The 15,908-nt window shown below is 50.6% G+C and overlaps 2 protein-coding genes across 3 annotated transcripts; both read left to right on the top strand.

Moving 5' to 3' along the window:
• Positions 1–900: 900 nt before the first annotated feature.
• Positions 901–7,693, top strand: UNC119B (unc-119 lipid binding chaperone B). Its single transcript, XM_085076062.1, has 5 exons — positions 901–1,139; positions 1,596–1,709; positions 2,233–2,344; positions 2,548–2,720; positions 3,557–7,693. Exons 1-5 carry the CDS (start codon positions 932–934, stop codon positions 3,667–3,669), a joined length of 720 nt encoding a protein of 239 aa, XP_084932188.1. The 5' UTR covers positions 901–931; the 3' UTR covers positions 3,670–7,693.
• A 56-nt stretch (positions 7,694–7,749) lies between these two features.
• ACADS (acyl-CoA dehydrogenase short chain) lies at positions 7,750–14,806 on the top strand. Of its 2 annotated transcripts, XM_085076056.1 has the most exons (10): positions 7,750–7,858; positions 8,148–8,308; positions 9,119–9,268; positions 9,443–9,554; positions 9,919–10,070; positions 10,323–10,493; positions 11,670–11,807; positions 12,068–12,163; positions 12,489–12,545; positions 13,467–14,806. In XM_085076056.1, exons 1-10 carry the CDS (start codon positions 7,804–7,806, stop codon positions 13,617–13,619), a joined length of 1,245 nt encoding a protein of 414 aa, XP_084932182.1. In that variant the 5' UTR covers positions 7,750–7,803; the 3' UTR covers positions 13,620–14,806. The 2 variants fall into 2 exon arrangements, with proteins under 2 accessions (XP_084932182.1, XP_084932183.1); XM_085076057.1 differs by lacking the exon at positions 13,467–14,806 and having other exon boundaries at positions 12,456–12,546.
• The last annotated feature ends 1,102 nt before the right edge of the window (positions 14,807–15,908 follow it).

Here is a 15,908-nt window from a genome sequence, read left to right as displayed (position 1 = left end):
CAGGTTTTTTTGAAATAGCATTTGGCTGGCAGTAGCAGGAGTGTGCTGCTCACAAGCCACAGCAAGTGTCACAAACCACTGCCCAAAATCTGCTTCCGGTCCTCGTGAGCATGTTCAGTGTTGGCTGGAGTCTGAAAAAAGGATGCAGATGTTCTTGCCCGAGTTTCCCCGAGGGCTGGGGGTGACTCTTGGCAGCTTTTACGTGCCTACTGTGGGTGGGTGGACAGCCCCTCTTCGGGAAGAAATGCATCCTTTCCTCTGTGTGATGCTCCTGTGAGTCCCTCCAAGTGGGGACACTCGTCTGATGTCTGCCACTGCCACCTCCAGTGTGTGCACCACTTCGGTGTGTGCTCATGGAACTGACTGACGCAGGGGCACACGGTCCTGTCGCTGTCCCGCTCCCCAGGGACAGCAGCTGACGTGTCCCGGGCAGCAGCGGGGTGTGCACACCATGGCATCATCCTCTTGCTGACGCTGCTACTCCCCGAAGAGTGCTTGCCATCGTCCCCTGATCACAGCAGGGCTCTCGGGGACACCTGCGCTCTGTGTCACCGGCTGCGCTGCGGGCTCAGGCCGTGCCTTCAGTACCCGCAGCCCCGGTGCCCAGTGAGGGCTGACGGGCGGTGCGACGGGAACGGGGCGCGGGCTGGCAGCCGGCCGGGGGCAGTGGGAGAGGAGCTGGTTTTGTTTGTCCCTTGTGATGTCCCTTCAGGTAACTCAGCTTTCCCAGCCGGCCCGTCCCGCTGCGTCCCTGGAGGGAGCGGCTGCCTGGCCGGCGGTGCGCTGTGCGGGGCTCTGGGGTCACCCATCCAGGCGAGGCCGCGGCGGGCCCCGCTGAGCTTCGGGCGCGGCGTTGCCAGGCAACGGCCCCCCGCCCCGCCCCGCGCTCCCATAGCTACCGAGGCTGGCGGCGGCCATCTTGGCGGCGGCCATGAGCGGCTCCAGGGCGCGGGCAGCGGCGGCGGCGCCGGGGCCGGACAAGAAGCCGCCGCCGGCGTCCGCGGGGCCTCTCAGCCGCCTGCGGGGCCGACGCGGATCGGCCGATGCGCCGCCGCGGCAACCCTGGACCGAGTCCGAGTTGCTGGCGCTGGAGACCGTCCGGCCCGAGCACGTCCTGGGGCTGTGCCGGGTGACGGAGAGTGAGTGCGGGCCGGTCCCGGAGCGGCGGGGCTCTGCCGGGCCGAGCCGCTGGCGTGAGGAGCGGCGGGCCCGGCCCGGAGCTGCCGGCGGGGAGGGCGCGCTGGCCGCGGGGTGCGCCCGCCGGCTGCTCCCGTACAACTTCCAGAAAGTTTGGGGGCTTTTGTGTTGTTCGTGGGTTTTGATTTGTTTGAGGCCTTTTGGGTTTTTTTTTGTTTTTCCTCTGGGCTGCTGATCTCCGCTTTTCTGTCCCATTCCCATCTCTCTCTTGCTCTGCTACCTGGCACCTACCGTGCCTTTGTTTCTTACAGCCTTAATTTTGTGCCGCTTTCATGATGCTTCTGCAAAGCAACGGCCAGTTCCTATCTTATCGGGCTGGGGTAACAGAAAAGAAAATTAATTTGGTGAATGATCAGAGGTATTTTAAAATGTTATTGTATTTTTTCTCTCTCTTTTAGATTATTTATGCAAACCTGAGGACAACATTTACAACATTGATTTCACGAGGTTTAAGATTCGGGACCTTGAAACCGGAACAGTACTGTTTGAAATTGCAAAGCCATCTGCTTCAGGTACAGCATGCAAACGTTGCGAGGATAGAGAGACTCAGAGGGCTGAGAGGTTGCAATGCAGGCAGGACCCATGCAAGCCCAGCAGAAAGGTCCTTTGCTATATGTCCTGGTGACTAAATTCCTATCCTTTAAGCATAGGACTGAATTTATCTCTGCTGAGAAACTTGTGATAAAAATGTAATAATTGTCAGATGGGAGAGTACTATCAACTGGCAATCTTCCCTCTTTTGGGCTGGTTTTAATAGAGATTAGTTAGTGTGCATTGGCACCCATGAGGGGGATATCCTGTGAGATTGAGGGGTGGCTCCAGTTCTGAAGCCACCAAGGCTGGGCCAACTGTCATAGCAAATCTTTTCTCTTTTACTTAGTGCCAATATAAATTTCAGAGCAATTATTGGGTGTGTTTACATTCAGTACCTAATAAGGATAAGCAGTAGGCAGCTTATCCTGGTACGCTCGCTAGCCAGTATCACCTTATGTGTACACTACGAGCAGAGTAACTCCAGGCTGGTGTGTTTTCTAGAGCACGATGAGGAGGATGAAGATGACAGCAGTGAACTGGATGCAAGTGCAGGTCGCTTTGTTCGGTACCAGTTCACCCCAGCATTTCTCCGTCTTCGGACTGTTGGTGCAACGTGAGTATGAGTTCATGGAAGCAAGGGAGAATTGGATGTTTACAAAGTGTTACTTGACAGTTTGTAACAAAACTGAGTTGAAGACTCAGAGTCTGTCTTAGACTACAAATATCAAACTCTCTGTATAGAACAATTCTTGTGTAGCCTCATGCCCAAGGCTCTATTCTTCCCAAAGCTGTTTCTTTCCTGCTTCTTCCATGCAGAGTGGAATTCACAGTGGGAGAAAAGCCAGTGTCAAACTTCCGAATGATTGAGAGACATTACTTCCGAGATCGCTTGCTGAAGAACTTTGATTTTGATTTTGGCTTCTGCATCCCCAGTAGCAGGAACACATGTGAACACATTTATGAATTCCCTCAGCTCTCAGAAGACCTAAGTAAGTACCTCCTTTGCCACACTGAGTGGTTTTTTGTTTGTGTGCATCTGCTCATTCCCTCCCCTCTACTTATGAAAGAAGTTGTGACTGGGGTGGAGGGGACAGGAACAAGCAGATACAGGTTCCCAGTTTAGCAGTGTGTAATCTTGTCTGAATTAGAGATTTGTGCTGCTAAGTCTCCTCCTTTGAAAGTGAAAGCCTAAGACAACCTGTGCTAAATCACAGGCTGCAAGAACTGATCAGAGTCACAGGGCTGACACGCCTGATGCCTTGTAGTATAGCCCGGAAGAAAACAAAACCCTGAAAAAAGGATTCTTTTTATAGCCACCCATCTGTTTTCTGCACTTGCTTGTTAGGGCTAGGGTCTCCTGCTTTGGAACAGAACTGGCTCTTCCCGGAGGTGTGTTTTTAAGCCTACCAAGATCTCTGCAAATCCACATTGTTCAGGGTATGTTTTACCTCGGGTGGATGGAGCAGGAGCTCTGGGGCTGCCTGGCTGTAGGGAAGATGTGGGGTTTATATCCCACCTCTGTATGTGTGGGGAGTGCCACAGACAGGCTCCTTCTGCTTACAGATGTGATGGCTGCTCGGCTCCACTCATGGCTCTGGTAGTTTCTAAGGTAATTTTGAGTGAGATTACTTGATTCTCCCTCTGTTTGCTTTTGACAGCAAGGAAAGGGCAGGCTGCAGCCTTTGAAGTGTGCTAAGCAGAGCAGTTTCCTTCTCTTCCTTGGGTAGGGCAGAGCATCAGCCTGGTAAATCCAGTGGAGTGGCAGAGTCCTTTTTATCCTGACCGTGGCAGGCTGTTGAATGTAATGGAGCTTTCTCTTTCACAGTCCGTCTGATGGTTGAAAACCCATACGAGACGCGCTCGGACAGCTTTTACTTTGTGGACAACAAGTTGATTATGCACAACAAGGCCGACTATGCTTACAATGGAGGACAGTAATCCTTGTGTCTGCTGGATGCTGTGATGCCCTTAACCATTCCAGATGTGCAGGAGTGGACTGGAGTTGCTGTCTCGTGCAACAAGGCTTCTTGCCAAACTTTTTCTCCATGCATGAGGCTGAAAACATGAAGCAAAGATGATGGCTCCTGAAAGAAAATCTCCCTGCAACACCTCTCTATCTGACACTCAGCATATCCTGCCTCTTCTTCTCTGTTCCTGGCTATCTTCTGATACCTTGGTTAGTCAGGGATCAGAGGCATTCTTAGACAATTCTTGCTCTTAGTCTTTATAGTTAGGTTGCACCTTTAGTGCTTCTGATGTTTCACCTCTTGGGTGAATATCCTTTTTCAAAAAGTCAGATTGTTTGTGTTAAGCTGTTTCCTAGCAGGAAAATCTTAACCCCTTCAAGTAGCCAGTGATGCCTGAAGACCAGATCTCCTGTTCAGTTGTATAGATCATCTCTTTAGTGTGCAGTGGTTTTGTTTGTGTCATGGCTGACATTGCTTCTTAGGGTGCATCCCAATATTCTCCAGTGGGAGAGAGACTAATTCAGCTTCTAAGTAGTGCAGGAATATTCCATCTGCCTGTGGGCACCTGAGCTGTCCCTAAGAACGTTCAATCTGTCTTTTGCCAGAGATTTCACTAGAGATATGAGATGGCAGGAAAAGGGGGCTATCACTCTAATAGCATTTCTGTTTGAGTTTTTGTGAACAAGTTGTGTTTTGGAGCTCAGGGGACAGCCTTGGAGCTGAAGTTAGTCTCACTATATTTACCATTTCTCCTTCTTCCCTTTCTGTAGGGATTTTGGTTCTTTTTACAGAATGTATTGCTTTTTAGGTGGACAGCACATTGTCAGCCTGTGTGGGGTGGAGGGGAGGTGTCAGTGTAGTGGGGCTTAAAGGAAAAAAGGAGAATGTGGAAAATCACTTGAAAAATTAGTAGGAAGCAGAGCTTCCTAGGCTTCAGTCTATACTTGTAAATGTGACTGGTCTGTCAGAGGTGCTGTAAGCAGCACCAGCTAATTTGCTTTGTTGCAGTGGAGGTATTAGTAGCTAAAAGCTTCCCAGGTCAGATCACTCAGAGCAGGATTCTTGGAAAGTGAGAATGTGCATGGTTCTCTTTTTCATTGTTCCCATCACTGCTCTGCCTACTCAGCTGGTTATTTATGGTTGTTAAGGAAGTCGTGCTGTCAGGGTTGATACCACAGCTTGGGTTCTGGCTGTGGGATCTGTTTGGGATCTGGCAATGGGAGATAGCATCATGCAGTGGGAAGAGGAGGAGCTGTGTCTTGCCAGTAGCCATGCTGGGGCCCAGCTCCCAATTGAAAAACCCTTTTTTGCCAGTTTTGCTGACTCTTGAGACTGGCACTTTTCCTGTCTCCATGCTGGGCTGATCAGTTGTATCTCTTGCTGGGGAGCTAAGTTGTGTCTGGACTAGAGACTTTTCCTAATACTAGTTCAGTTTTTTCTTGAGACAGTTAAAACCTATCTCCTCGATGGTTACCTGTTGTGTTAAGTAAGATTCAGTGTAGTTTGTGTTTAAGGAGGATTCGGTGGGTTGGGCATCCCAGCCCAGCACCTGTTAATGCATAGACAGCAATAGGAAACCAGCAATAGGAAACTGCCTTTACCTCCAGATTAGTGATAGTAACTTTGGCATGGAAGATCAGCTGGCATCAGAGTAAGCAGTGAGAGTGTGTGGGGTGGCAGCCATGAAAGAATCTCCAGCTCTTAGGAAGAGATTTAATTATGATTAACCACAACAAATGACCTCCTCTGGGTGGAGCATTAATCATGAGCAACCACAACAAATGTCTTGGGAATGTGGAGGGGCAAGTCTGCCTGATGGAAAGATGAACAATTCTGCTACCATCAGTCCCCTCCAGCATCTCCACAGGCACTAATGCAAACTTGTTTAGAATTTTCAGGATTAGTTAAAGCTGCTGGTGAGGTGGAGCTCGATATGCCTCTTGCAGTGAACACCTTCAGCAGCCCTCACACTGTGCTGCTGTGGTGGGAAGCATTTGCTTTGCTCTAAGTTACCACAAGGCAGAACTGCCTGGAAGCGTGTTTTACATCCTGAAGTGTTCAGAAATAGCGTCTGAAGAGCCTACTAGTTATTCCCTGGCAAATTTTAGCATATTCAACTGAATTTTGTATGTAGTACAAATCCAGGTGCCTTTAAACGTTACTTTTATCACACTTTCTATATGAAGCAACCTCTCGCGCTTTTTTGCGAGTGTGACGATTCCCGCCTGTTTTCTCTTGTCACTGTGTAAAGGTTCCTCAAAGGCAGATGGGCTCGTGGCCAGGGCGGGCGGACACCGGCGGGGGCGCGCACGGGGCAATGGGGGCGCGCACGGGGCGCGCGCGCCATCTAGCGGCTGCTGGCGGCGGGAGCGCGCTCCGGTGTTCGTCCCGCCGGCAAAGGGGAGTTCCTGTCCTTGGCCGTCGGCAGAGACGAGAAAACTGCATTGAAGCGGTTGCATTCACACTGGTGAATGTGTCAGCTACTCAGCAATAAAAGGGAGAGCTGGAGGAAATCCGGGGGACTCACTAACAGCAGTAACACCCCACAGTTGTTAGCTGCGTTTGTTTGCTTTGCCAAATCAGAAGGTCTTTGCCCTAAAAGCATGCTGCAGGAAAAAGAAAGTCCCTACAAGAGGGCAACTGAAAAAGTTGATTGTAATCCAGAAAGTCAGGGATTTCCAAACTCCTGCCCCTACTTTAGTAGCTTCCCTAGAATTCCTTTTCTCTTAGGTACTTTCTGTAAAGCCTGTTTTCTTTGTGGCAGGGATGACGTGTTTTGTAAACATGGTTTAGCGGACTAGTTTCCTTCTGGAGTGTATGCTCTGGTGTTTTAATGATGGGTCAAAGCTACTCATGACAGTGAGCTTGGAAAAAATTCCACTGGGATCACATCCTTGACAGGTGGATGGTCAGTCCTATCCAGGTGCTGCAGACATCAGAGGTGCTTTCAGTGTCAGTTGGAGTTTGAGCAAGGGAAAAGGTATCAAAGATTACTTCTCTCTAGTTGTGTACTGAGTTGGAAAAAGGAAAAGAGTTGGGATCATACTGAGTTCTGCTCAAAACTTGTTTTAAAAAAGGGACCAAACCCACAAACTCATGGCATGTTTTTCCAGTATTTGTCCTCTTAGTACCAGGACCTTTTTTTCACATATTTGAGGCAAGGGCTTTGGATCCATGCCAGCAAACTTCCTGGAGAGCTATTTTCATAACTTGAGTGTGGAACACATACCACACCTTGTGAAGGAGGGTCATCTCTTGTTGTATGGACTGGGTACTTCTGCCCTTGTTCTCTGTTTTTGGTAGGAAGTGTCTTCCTTTGTGTGTTTTACTGAGGATTTTCCATGTCTCTTGTTGCAGAGAAGCAGCAGCCTTTTTTCTGGTGCTTGGGGATGTTTATTCCATTATCTGAGGGTTCAGGAAGAATAAAACAAGTGTTTAGGAGTCAGAAATGGAGGAGGAAGGTAGTTGTGAAGCAGTAAGGTCCAAATGTAGCACTTCTACTCAGCTCTGTGTTTCGTCACGTCTTCTTCAGTTGTTTCCCAGTCTTCTGCCCTGCTGTTCTGTGACACGGAGCTACTTTGTGCTACACCAGAGCCTGGCTTGCTGTTGAGTGTGAACATTGGACTTGAGCATGGCCATCTCTTGTCCTTACTGAGGACAAGGCTGAGTGATGGCAGCCTGGTGGATTCAGCACCTCTTCCTCTGCAGCAGCAGGAAAATGAACACCAGCAACCCCCCTCTCTGCCTGCCTGGATCCCAGTGCTGCAATTACAGGACACGTATTTATATCTCTCACAGTGTGGCCTTGGGGCTGCTGGCACGTGGACTCCTCTGTGCTGTCCCCTCCGGACTCTCGTCTGGTGGCCCTGGCAGCGCCGCGGGGCTGTGCTGGGGCTGTGCTGGGTGTTGGGGGTGTCCCCGCGGTCCCGGTGCGGCTGTGTTTGTACGCCCGTGATTTTGTCACCAGCAATAGGAATAAAGGACTTTCCTCCCTGCGCACGGCGGCCCTGGCGGGGCGGGCAGGGGCGGGAGGGGCCGCGCCGCCAGGGGGCGTCCTTGCGGCGCCTGCGCGCTGAGGGCTCCGCGCGCTCCCTCAGGAGGCGCGATGGCGGCGGCGGCGATGGCGGCGATCGTGGCCCGCGGCGCCGGAGCCTCTCGGGGTGAGGGCGCCGGGAGCGGCCCCGGTCTGCCGCGGCTGCTCGGGGGAGTTGGGGGGCATGCGGGAGCGGCGGGAGGGGGCCGCAGCTTGCGCGGAAGGTGGCGTCCCAGTGCCCTTCAGGGCCTGCCTGAGGCGAGTTCCCTCAGGCGTGGGGGTGGCGCCGCCCTTCAGTCGGGCCGCGGGAAGGTGTCTCGGGGTGGGGGGACCCTCAGAGCCCCTCACGGGGTGGCTCCCACCCGTGGCTCGGTGCAAGGGACAGCGGCGGCGCTGAGTCCCCTCCCCGATTCCAGCGCTGGCCCTGCGGTGCCGCCGGCTGCACACCGTGTACCAGAGCGCGGAGCTGCCCGAGACACACCAGATGCTGCGGCAGACGGTCCGGGACTTCGCCGAGAAGGAGCTAATGCCGCTTGCAGCGCAGCTGGACAAGGAGCACCGCTTTCCGGCCGAGCAGGTGGGTGCGAGGGTTGGGATGGCACAGCTAGAGACCCCCTTCCTGCTGCTCTGGGGCAGGACCGCCTGAAGCAAAATAAACATCCAGCTCCGCTTTAACAGAAAATTTGAGTGCTGGATTTGATGTGGAGGACTGGTGGTTTTGGTGCCCAGACAGGAGGAGGAGAAGTATAAATTAAAAAAATTCTGGCTGGTTCCTCTAAAAGCAGGCAGAGGCTTACGGTTGCAAAGCAAGGGGTCTAGCTGGGGAACTTGGGGTGGAATGATTGGAGTGTAACCAACAAAAAAATTCTCGGGTAAGCAAGATCTGGCTTTATTGGGATTGAAAAAAATCGCCTTGCACACTGTTTTCTGTAGTCATTCATTCTGTAAAATTCTTCCCTTGTGCAGTCCTAGGCTGAAGCTCAGCAGACTCAAAGGTAAAGTTCTGGTGGTTTCATCAGCTAGATTTCCCATTTCTACTGACAGCAGACATGCAAGGGGAGAGCTTTGGTGGGAGGCTGAGGAAATGCTGGTGGAGTTCTGTCTCCCTATTTCACCTTCAAAAGGCTCCCCCCTTCCCAGTACTGAAGAGAGCTCTTTAAACAGGCAAGAGCCTAAACAGCAGTGACTGTGTACAGCTCCTTTTGAAGTCGCTGGGATCTGGGGACACTTACCAGTTTGTTCAGATTCCCATTTCATCAGGAGTTGTGTGCATCTTTTCCTCTGGGTGTAGCCCTCCCATGCCCTGTCTTTCTCTCCATGTGTCTGTCTGTACTTGCTGGCACATTGGTGCTGCAGAGGACCTGACCTCTGCATTCCCTGTGTGCAGGTGAAGAAGATGGGTGGCTTAGGGCTGCTGGCTATGGACGTGCCAGAGAAGTACAAAGGAGCAGGCCTTGACTACCTGGCCTATTCCATCGCCGTGGAGGAGATCAGCAGGGGCTGTGCATCCACGGGCGTCATCGTCAGCGTCAATAACGTGAGCGTGAGGGGCAGCCATGGAGCTGAGGGAGATGGGGAGGTTACTGGAGAGTGGTGTTTGGGAGAAGTGGATATGTTCCTGTGGTGGGTTCTGGTGTGTTGGAGAGCAGATTAGGGAGTTACTAGATTGCTTGTATCTTCAAGAGGCACTAACAACACTAAATTCTTAAAGTCCCTCTATTTAGGGCCAATACTCAAGTTTGGCTCTGAAGAGCAGAAGCACAAGTGGATCGCTCCCTTCACCAGTGGAGAGAAAATTGGATGTTTTGCCCTCAGTGAACCAGGTGATGTGACTGTTGCCATCCCTGTTTGTAAAGACTATTGCGTAGCTTCTTTCTTTAGTCTGGTTTAGGATGGACTTTAGGTCTTAGAAATTGGAAGAGTTTGTATAAAGGTGTTTTATAGCAGTTCTGTGTAAGTGAAGTCTCAGTCCCCAAGGTATGAACTGCAATCCTATGGTCCCTGCTGAAAATACTCATTCCCTTTGTGACACATCTTGCACACATGGGCCCTTCCCCATCCTGTGCGAGGGACAGTGGGGACACTGCCACAGTTCAGTGCCGTGAGCTGAGGGGGTGCAGGTGGGGGGTGGGTTTGCCCCAGTGTGTCACTAATCACCTGAGGTTTGTATGCTGCTGCTTTGCTCAGGAAACGGCAGTGACGCGGGTGCAGCCTCCACCATGGCGCGCCTGGACGGGGACGAGTGGGTTCTGAATGGTACCAAGGCCTGGATCACCAATGCCTGGGACGCCTCAGCCACCGTGGTGTTTGCTACTACGGATAAATCCCTGAAGCACAAGGTGCGATAGTTTGTACCAGTCGGGAAAAAAGGGGTGGGAGTGAAGGAGTTGTGGAAAAGCACTTTGCAGCGGCTCTGGGACTCTGTGGAGCCATGCATTGAGCAGAAGGGGCTGATGTGCCCTGGCTTTGTTCTGTCTCAGCTCCCCCCGGGTACCTGGACACATGGCTTTTATGTAAAGTGGAGGAAGCCTGTTGATAGCCTGGTAAGTGGGAAGGTGGCACCATTCTTAAGAGTTTGGGTCTTCTTGCAGGGCATTAGTGCGTTCCTGGTTCCCATGCCAACACCTGGGCTGTCACTGGGGAAAAAAGAAGACAAGTTGGGAATCCGAGCCTCTTCCACTGCCAACCTGATATTTGAGGACTGCCGGATACCCAAGGCCAATCTCCTGGGGCAGCCAGGAATGGGCTTCAAAATCGCCATGGTAAGAGAGGGATGGCGTGCAACTGTAGCTCCCAAGCTTACCATTTTGTAAACCATTTCCAGAGGCAGTCACTTCAGTGAGGACTGCTTGGATAAGCTGTTCTGTGTCATGTTAAGCTGTTGACCCTTCTTGCCTGCATGGGAGGAATCATTCCCAGAGCTTGATGAGTGGTTAATTTATGCAGATCTTTGACAGCACTTTCATTGTCGTGGTTCTCAGCTGAAGGAATGCTTAGGCCACTGAGGTGTTGTGTCAACAGGGGCAGTATATTTTAATTTTTCTTGCTTCCAACCCTGTGTTCCTCTAGTTTGTACCCATAGATAAAAACAGCATTTCCTCATGTGAATACTCTGGCAGAAGAAAGTTGTCCTGGAGGCCCAGGATAACCTCTGATTAATGTCTCAAGGTGGATGATAGCTGAGTTATGGTATGCATGTGACTTCTGAGGAGGAGCCAGGCAGCTGGGAATAGTTTTGTTTCCTGCAGTAAGGCACTGCCCTTTGAGAATGGTCACTGCTCTCTCTCTGTAGGAGCAAAACACCCTTTGTTGGCCTGACATTTGGGCTGAGCTTCCTGGAGCAGAGCCCATTCCATTATGTCCAGAACTAAAAGTGGTTGGTGACTGACAGGTTCTCTTAAAGACCTTCAGGGTTGAGAAGATGAACCTTTTCTCCCTTTGCTGCAATTTCTTCCTGCACATAGTGGGGCAGAGCAGGTGTTTGAGCTAAGTCAGGTAATTGACTGGGTTTACTTATCAGTTTGAGAAATGCTTCTATGTGTGTGTCCTAATGATGATGGCAAAAAAGGAAAACTGACCAGATTTCCAAAGTAAAATCATCTGCAGAGTGAGTCAGGGATCTGGCTGAAGAGTTCTTTCCAGCCCCTTCAGATCTGTCCTTGTGCTTTTTCCCTTATTTTGCACCCTCTTTTTTTCTCCCAGCTAGTAAGCGATCCCTCTCCTTTCTGCTTCCATTCTTGTACTCCTGCCTTCTATCTTGCAGTGCCAGTACCTGTTATAGCTCTCCACTCCTGCATAACTGGGAACATTGTGAATCAAGGAGGTCTTTGACCAGAGGATTTTAAGGCTACAGCAGCTTTCCATCAACATCAGAAATGTGCATATACTATTTTTAAACAAGTATGGCTTGACTTCCATATATTGTATGTCTTTTTCAGCAAACTCTGGATGGAGGAAGGATTGGTATCGCCTCACAGGCCCTTGGGATAGCACAGGCAGCTCTGGACTGTGCTGTGGATTATGCTGAGAAGAGAATGGCCTTTGGGTCGCCCATCACAAAGCTCCAGGCAGTGCAGGTATGAGCTGGGCACATGGCACAGTTCCACAGGGTGCTGGGACTGGTGGAAAGTCCATGTATGCTCTCAGCCATGGTATCAGGCACACAGTGCACTTTGTACTCTCTGGGCTAAACAGGATGATCATTCTGTTTTCAAAAATTGGTAAAACTAATAGTTGGGATAGAGGCTCCTTTTCCTTTACTGGCCCTAGGGGTGGGAGAATTCAGCTATGTCCCCTTGTGCAGGCCCTGGACCAAAGGCAGTGTTTGTTGTTGCAGTTCAAGCTGGCAGACATGGCTGTGGCCTTGGAGGGTGCACGCCTACTGACCTGGAGAGCCGCTATGCTGAAGGACAATGGGAAACCCTTCACTAAGGTACTTCCAGCCCTGTTTTGTCCAGCAGTCACAGCACAGGACACAGGCTCAAGGCCAGGGAACCCCCACTCCATAGAGCATCGCTGTGCTCAGCGCCTGCCCGGCCAGTGTTGCTGAGGTGTAACCAGCAGCAGGTCCTGGGCCTGCTGCCCTAGGGCAGCCTGCTGAGCTCAGCACTGGTTACAGCAGAGGGGAGAGGGGTGGCTGCTCAGCTGGCACCATCATCAGGCCTCTCTCTGCACAGCTGCTCTGTGAGCTACTCGTGCAGGTGAAGGGTTCCTTTTTGTTACAGCTGTGCCCTCAGTGATGTTTTCCTTCCCCAAAGGAAGCGGCAATGGCCAAACTGGCTGCATCAGAAGCTGCAACATCCATCGCTCATCAGGTAACTTGTTAATGGATAACTTTGACATACATCATGTGGAAAGGGACTTTGAATGTCTCACAAGTGCTTTGGGAACTTGGGATGGAATTTACTAATTTATATTTGAAACACATTAACCAACCAAGCAACCAACCCTATGGCAGAAGCTGATTAGTACAACCATCTTCATGGGTTGTGGGGAAGTAGGAGGGTGGCAGGGATTTGTACTGGCCTGTGGCAGCTGTATTAATAAAGTGGTCTGTGCCTGCTGCTGTCCAGTGCAGTGCCAGTTTTAAGAAGGAGCAGCAATGTGGGAGAGAGCATGGAGCCGCCAGTCACCATCACTGCACCTGGATCAGATCCTCTGTTCCTTGGTTTAGCGTCCAGTCTTTAATAAAACTATCTTAGCTGAATATGGATCACTAACAGATACCTCTGAAACGATTAATTGCCCATCTGGGATATCTGTATTGCTCTTACCTAGATCAGTCCTTGTGGTAAGGAAGGAAAAGGCTGTGGGCAGCCTGAACCTAAATAAGTTACAGCTGTGCCCCTCAGCAAGAGAGGTAAACACCTTTGTTAGAGAATGAAGCAGAGAATGACGTGGAAGTGTAGGACTAATTAGAAAAGGCACCTGTGGATAGTTTACTGACCAACGGTAGTGTAATAAGGAACACCTGTTACACATATGAAGAAAGAGTATAAAAAGGTGTACCAGGGGATAATAAATTGCTGATGTCTACCCCCACGTGTCAGCATTGGAGTCTACTGTCAACTCCCATTTATTCCTGTGATTGCAGATGAGCTGCAGTCCATCCCCATGTGTCCCATCCCTCCCCATTATGCTTGCAGTGGGCTCAACTCCTCTGAAAGTTACTCTGTGCGTGTAGAAAACAAATTTCTTGACCCCACTTCCTTCCTAACCTGCCACCTTTGTTTCAGGCTATCCAGATCCTGGGTGGGATGGGCTATGTGACAGAGATGCCAGCGGAACGCCACTACCGTGACGCTCGCATCACCGAGATCTATGAGGGGACCAGTGAGATCCAGAGACTGGTGATCGCAGGCCAGTTGCTGAAGGCCTACCGAGGCTGAGGAAGCTGACTAGAGCAACATCCTGCTCCAGGTGCCTCATAATGGTGCACAACAGTGATGGAGTTTGGCCCTCTTGAATGAGGCTAGTGATGGAGGTTTTGCTCACCAATCAGTAACTGACCCTCTAGTTAAAATATGCTGATTCTTCTTTGGACAAAGTATGGCGCGTGGAGGCCAGACTGAGGTTTGTAAGTGATGGCTTTGAGTGCCGGAGGGAGGAAGCCACCTGTGCTTGTTAGGGCAGCATTGAGCTTTTCCTAAACTGGACCATTGGAATGGTTTGGTAATGGCAAAATGACAGCAGCTGTCCTTGTGCACTTCCCCACCACTGCTTGTTTTGCAAAATTTATTACAGGGCACTGGATAACCAGTGCCAGTGTTGGAGGTGCTGAGAGTCATGACCCTGTGCCCTGCTCCAGGCTGCTGGTCACCTGCCTCTGCAGATCAGACTTCAGGTGTGAGATACAGCTATGTGTGAGCTCCTAATGGGACACAGGCTGGGCTGAGGTAATCCTTGCAGCAGGGCACTTCTCACTTCCAGCAGGAGAGGAGCCAGACAGGAGAATGCACAGGGACAACCTAAACACAGAAGGCTCTGAGTGCAGGCTGTGGTTGCTGTCTGCATAGATGTGAAAACACAGAAAGAATCTTTCAATCTGGGCCAGCAGAGCCCAGCACCTGCTCACTCAGCAGCTCTGGGCTGTAGGGATAGAAGCAAAGGACAGCAAAGCTGCAGTGCCTAAGACTGATTGTGTTAAAAAAAACCCACCAAAAAAGCCCCTCTGCTCCCAAATCTGCTTCTACAATATCAACAGGAAAGGAAGTGCATGAAAGGACAGTAACAGCCTTTAATCTTGACATGTTTTGGGTAACAAGGAAATGAAGAGATGACACACTAACCTCACCAGGAAGCTTTAGCAGTAGGACATACTCAATCAGTGATTGTTGATAAGACATTAATTTTTAGAAGAGTCAACAGCCAAAGGATAAGCTCTAAACTCAGGAAAAGAGAGGACTAGGACTACAGCCTGTATGGTCCAGTCTGCCTCCTTGTCCAGAGAAGTACACTAGAGGTAAATGGTTATTTTCCAGTGGTGCCATTTATTTAGACTTGTGTGCAGAGAAGAAGAACAGGATTCTGTTACATGAGACAGAAGATAAACCAAATAAAACCTGATTTTAAAGGACCACCACTCCGTCACCTCTTCATTTTAATGCAGATGTGAATTGATTTAGAATATTCCAGTCAAAAGACAGGAGCAGAAACCAGCAAGGCCTGCATGTACCAGTGAGACCAGTTCTCAGTGATGTCAGTCATCCCTGTGCAGGACGCTGGAGGGCAACGGCGTGTTGGGGCAAGGTTCTCAAATGCTGAGTTTCTCTTTGCTGCACTCCCACGCATAAGGATTGACAGAAATCATCAGGCAGTGCATTCAACAGGAGCATTCCTACTGGAAAACCATTCCAATGGTCGTGGATGTGTTGTAAATTACCGGGAACTTCCCTGGATGAGAGGACAGAGACTTTCCTAGCTTGATTTCAGCCTGTGTCACCACTTTGATTGCTGAAGGCTCACTTCTGTTATGGCGCACAAGGACAGGTGATAGTATTTTACACTTACTTTTCCTTTCCACTCAGAACAGGAGCTGCAGGGACAGGAGGACTTCAGCAGTGCAGAGTTCCTGTTGTGCTGCACTCCAGCTGAGTCCCCAGTGACCCAGCACAGTCAGCCACACTTCTGCCAGCCCATTTCCCCTCTCATCCAGCTCCTTCTCTTATATTTGCTCTACTGTCAGCTGCCTGCTCCTCTTCACCCTCAGCCTCCCTCATTACCAGCTGTAATTGGCTGTACCTTCTCTCCAAAGCAGAATGAAACCATCCCTGTACCCCCAACATGGTAGCTGTGACCACCTCAGCTGTGGAGAACACCTGGAGAACTTAAAACCTTGAGGTATCAAAAAAAAAAGTGCGAAGGCTTTCAAACAAAAGCTTTCTCCCAAGTTTTTCCCTGCTGCCACAGGTTCAGAGAGCTCAGAGCCCTGTGACACTGCACTGACCACAGCAGTGCTTTAGGATAAAAGCGTGGTTAAACACAAAGGCCCAGAGCTCCCACAGCAAAGCAACTGCTTTTCTCAGAGCAAGATCCTCACTGCTGCTGGCTGAGAGGCCTTTGTCTGATGAGTGTGTGTCTGCTTCTGAGGGCTGTTGCAGAGGAACTGCTGAAAGGGCAAAACGCAAACAAGTTTTGCAGCATTAAATCAGAAGCTCTTACCAAGCCACCCTCAAGAC

Source organism: Lichenostomus cassidix, chromosome 15 (assembly GCF_008360975.1).
Source record: "Lichenostomus cassidix isolate B80296 chromosome 15, HeHo_3.0, whole genome shotgun sequence".
NCBI lineage: Eukaryota > Metazoa > Chordata > Aves > Passeriformes > Meliphagidae > Lichenostomus > Lichenostomus cassidix.
This window is presented reverse-complemented; position numbering and strand designations above follow the sequence as displayed.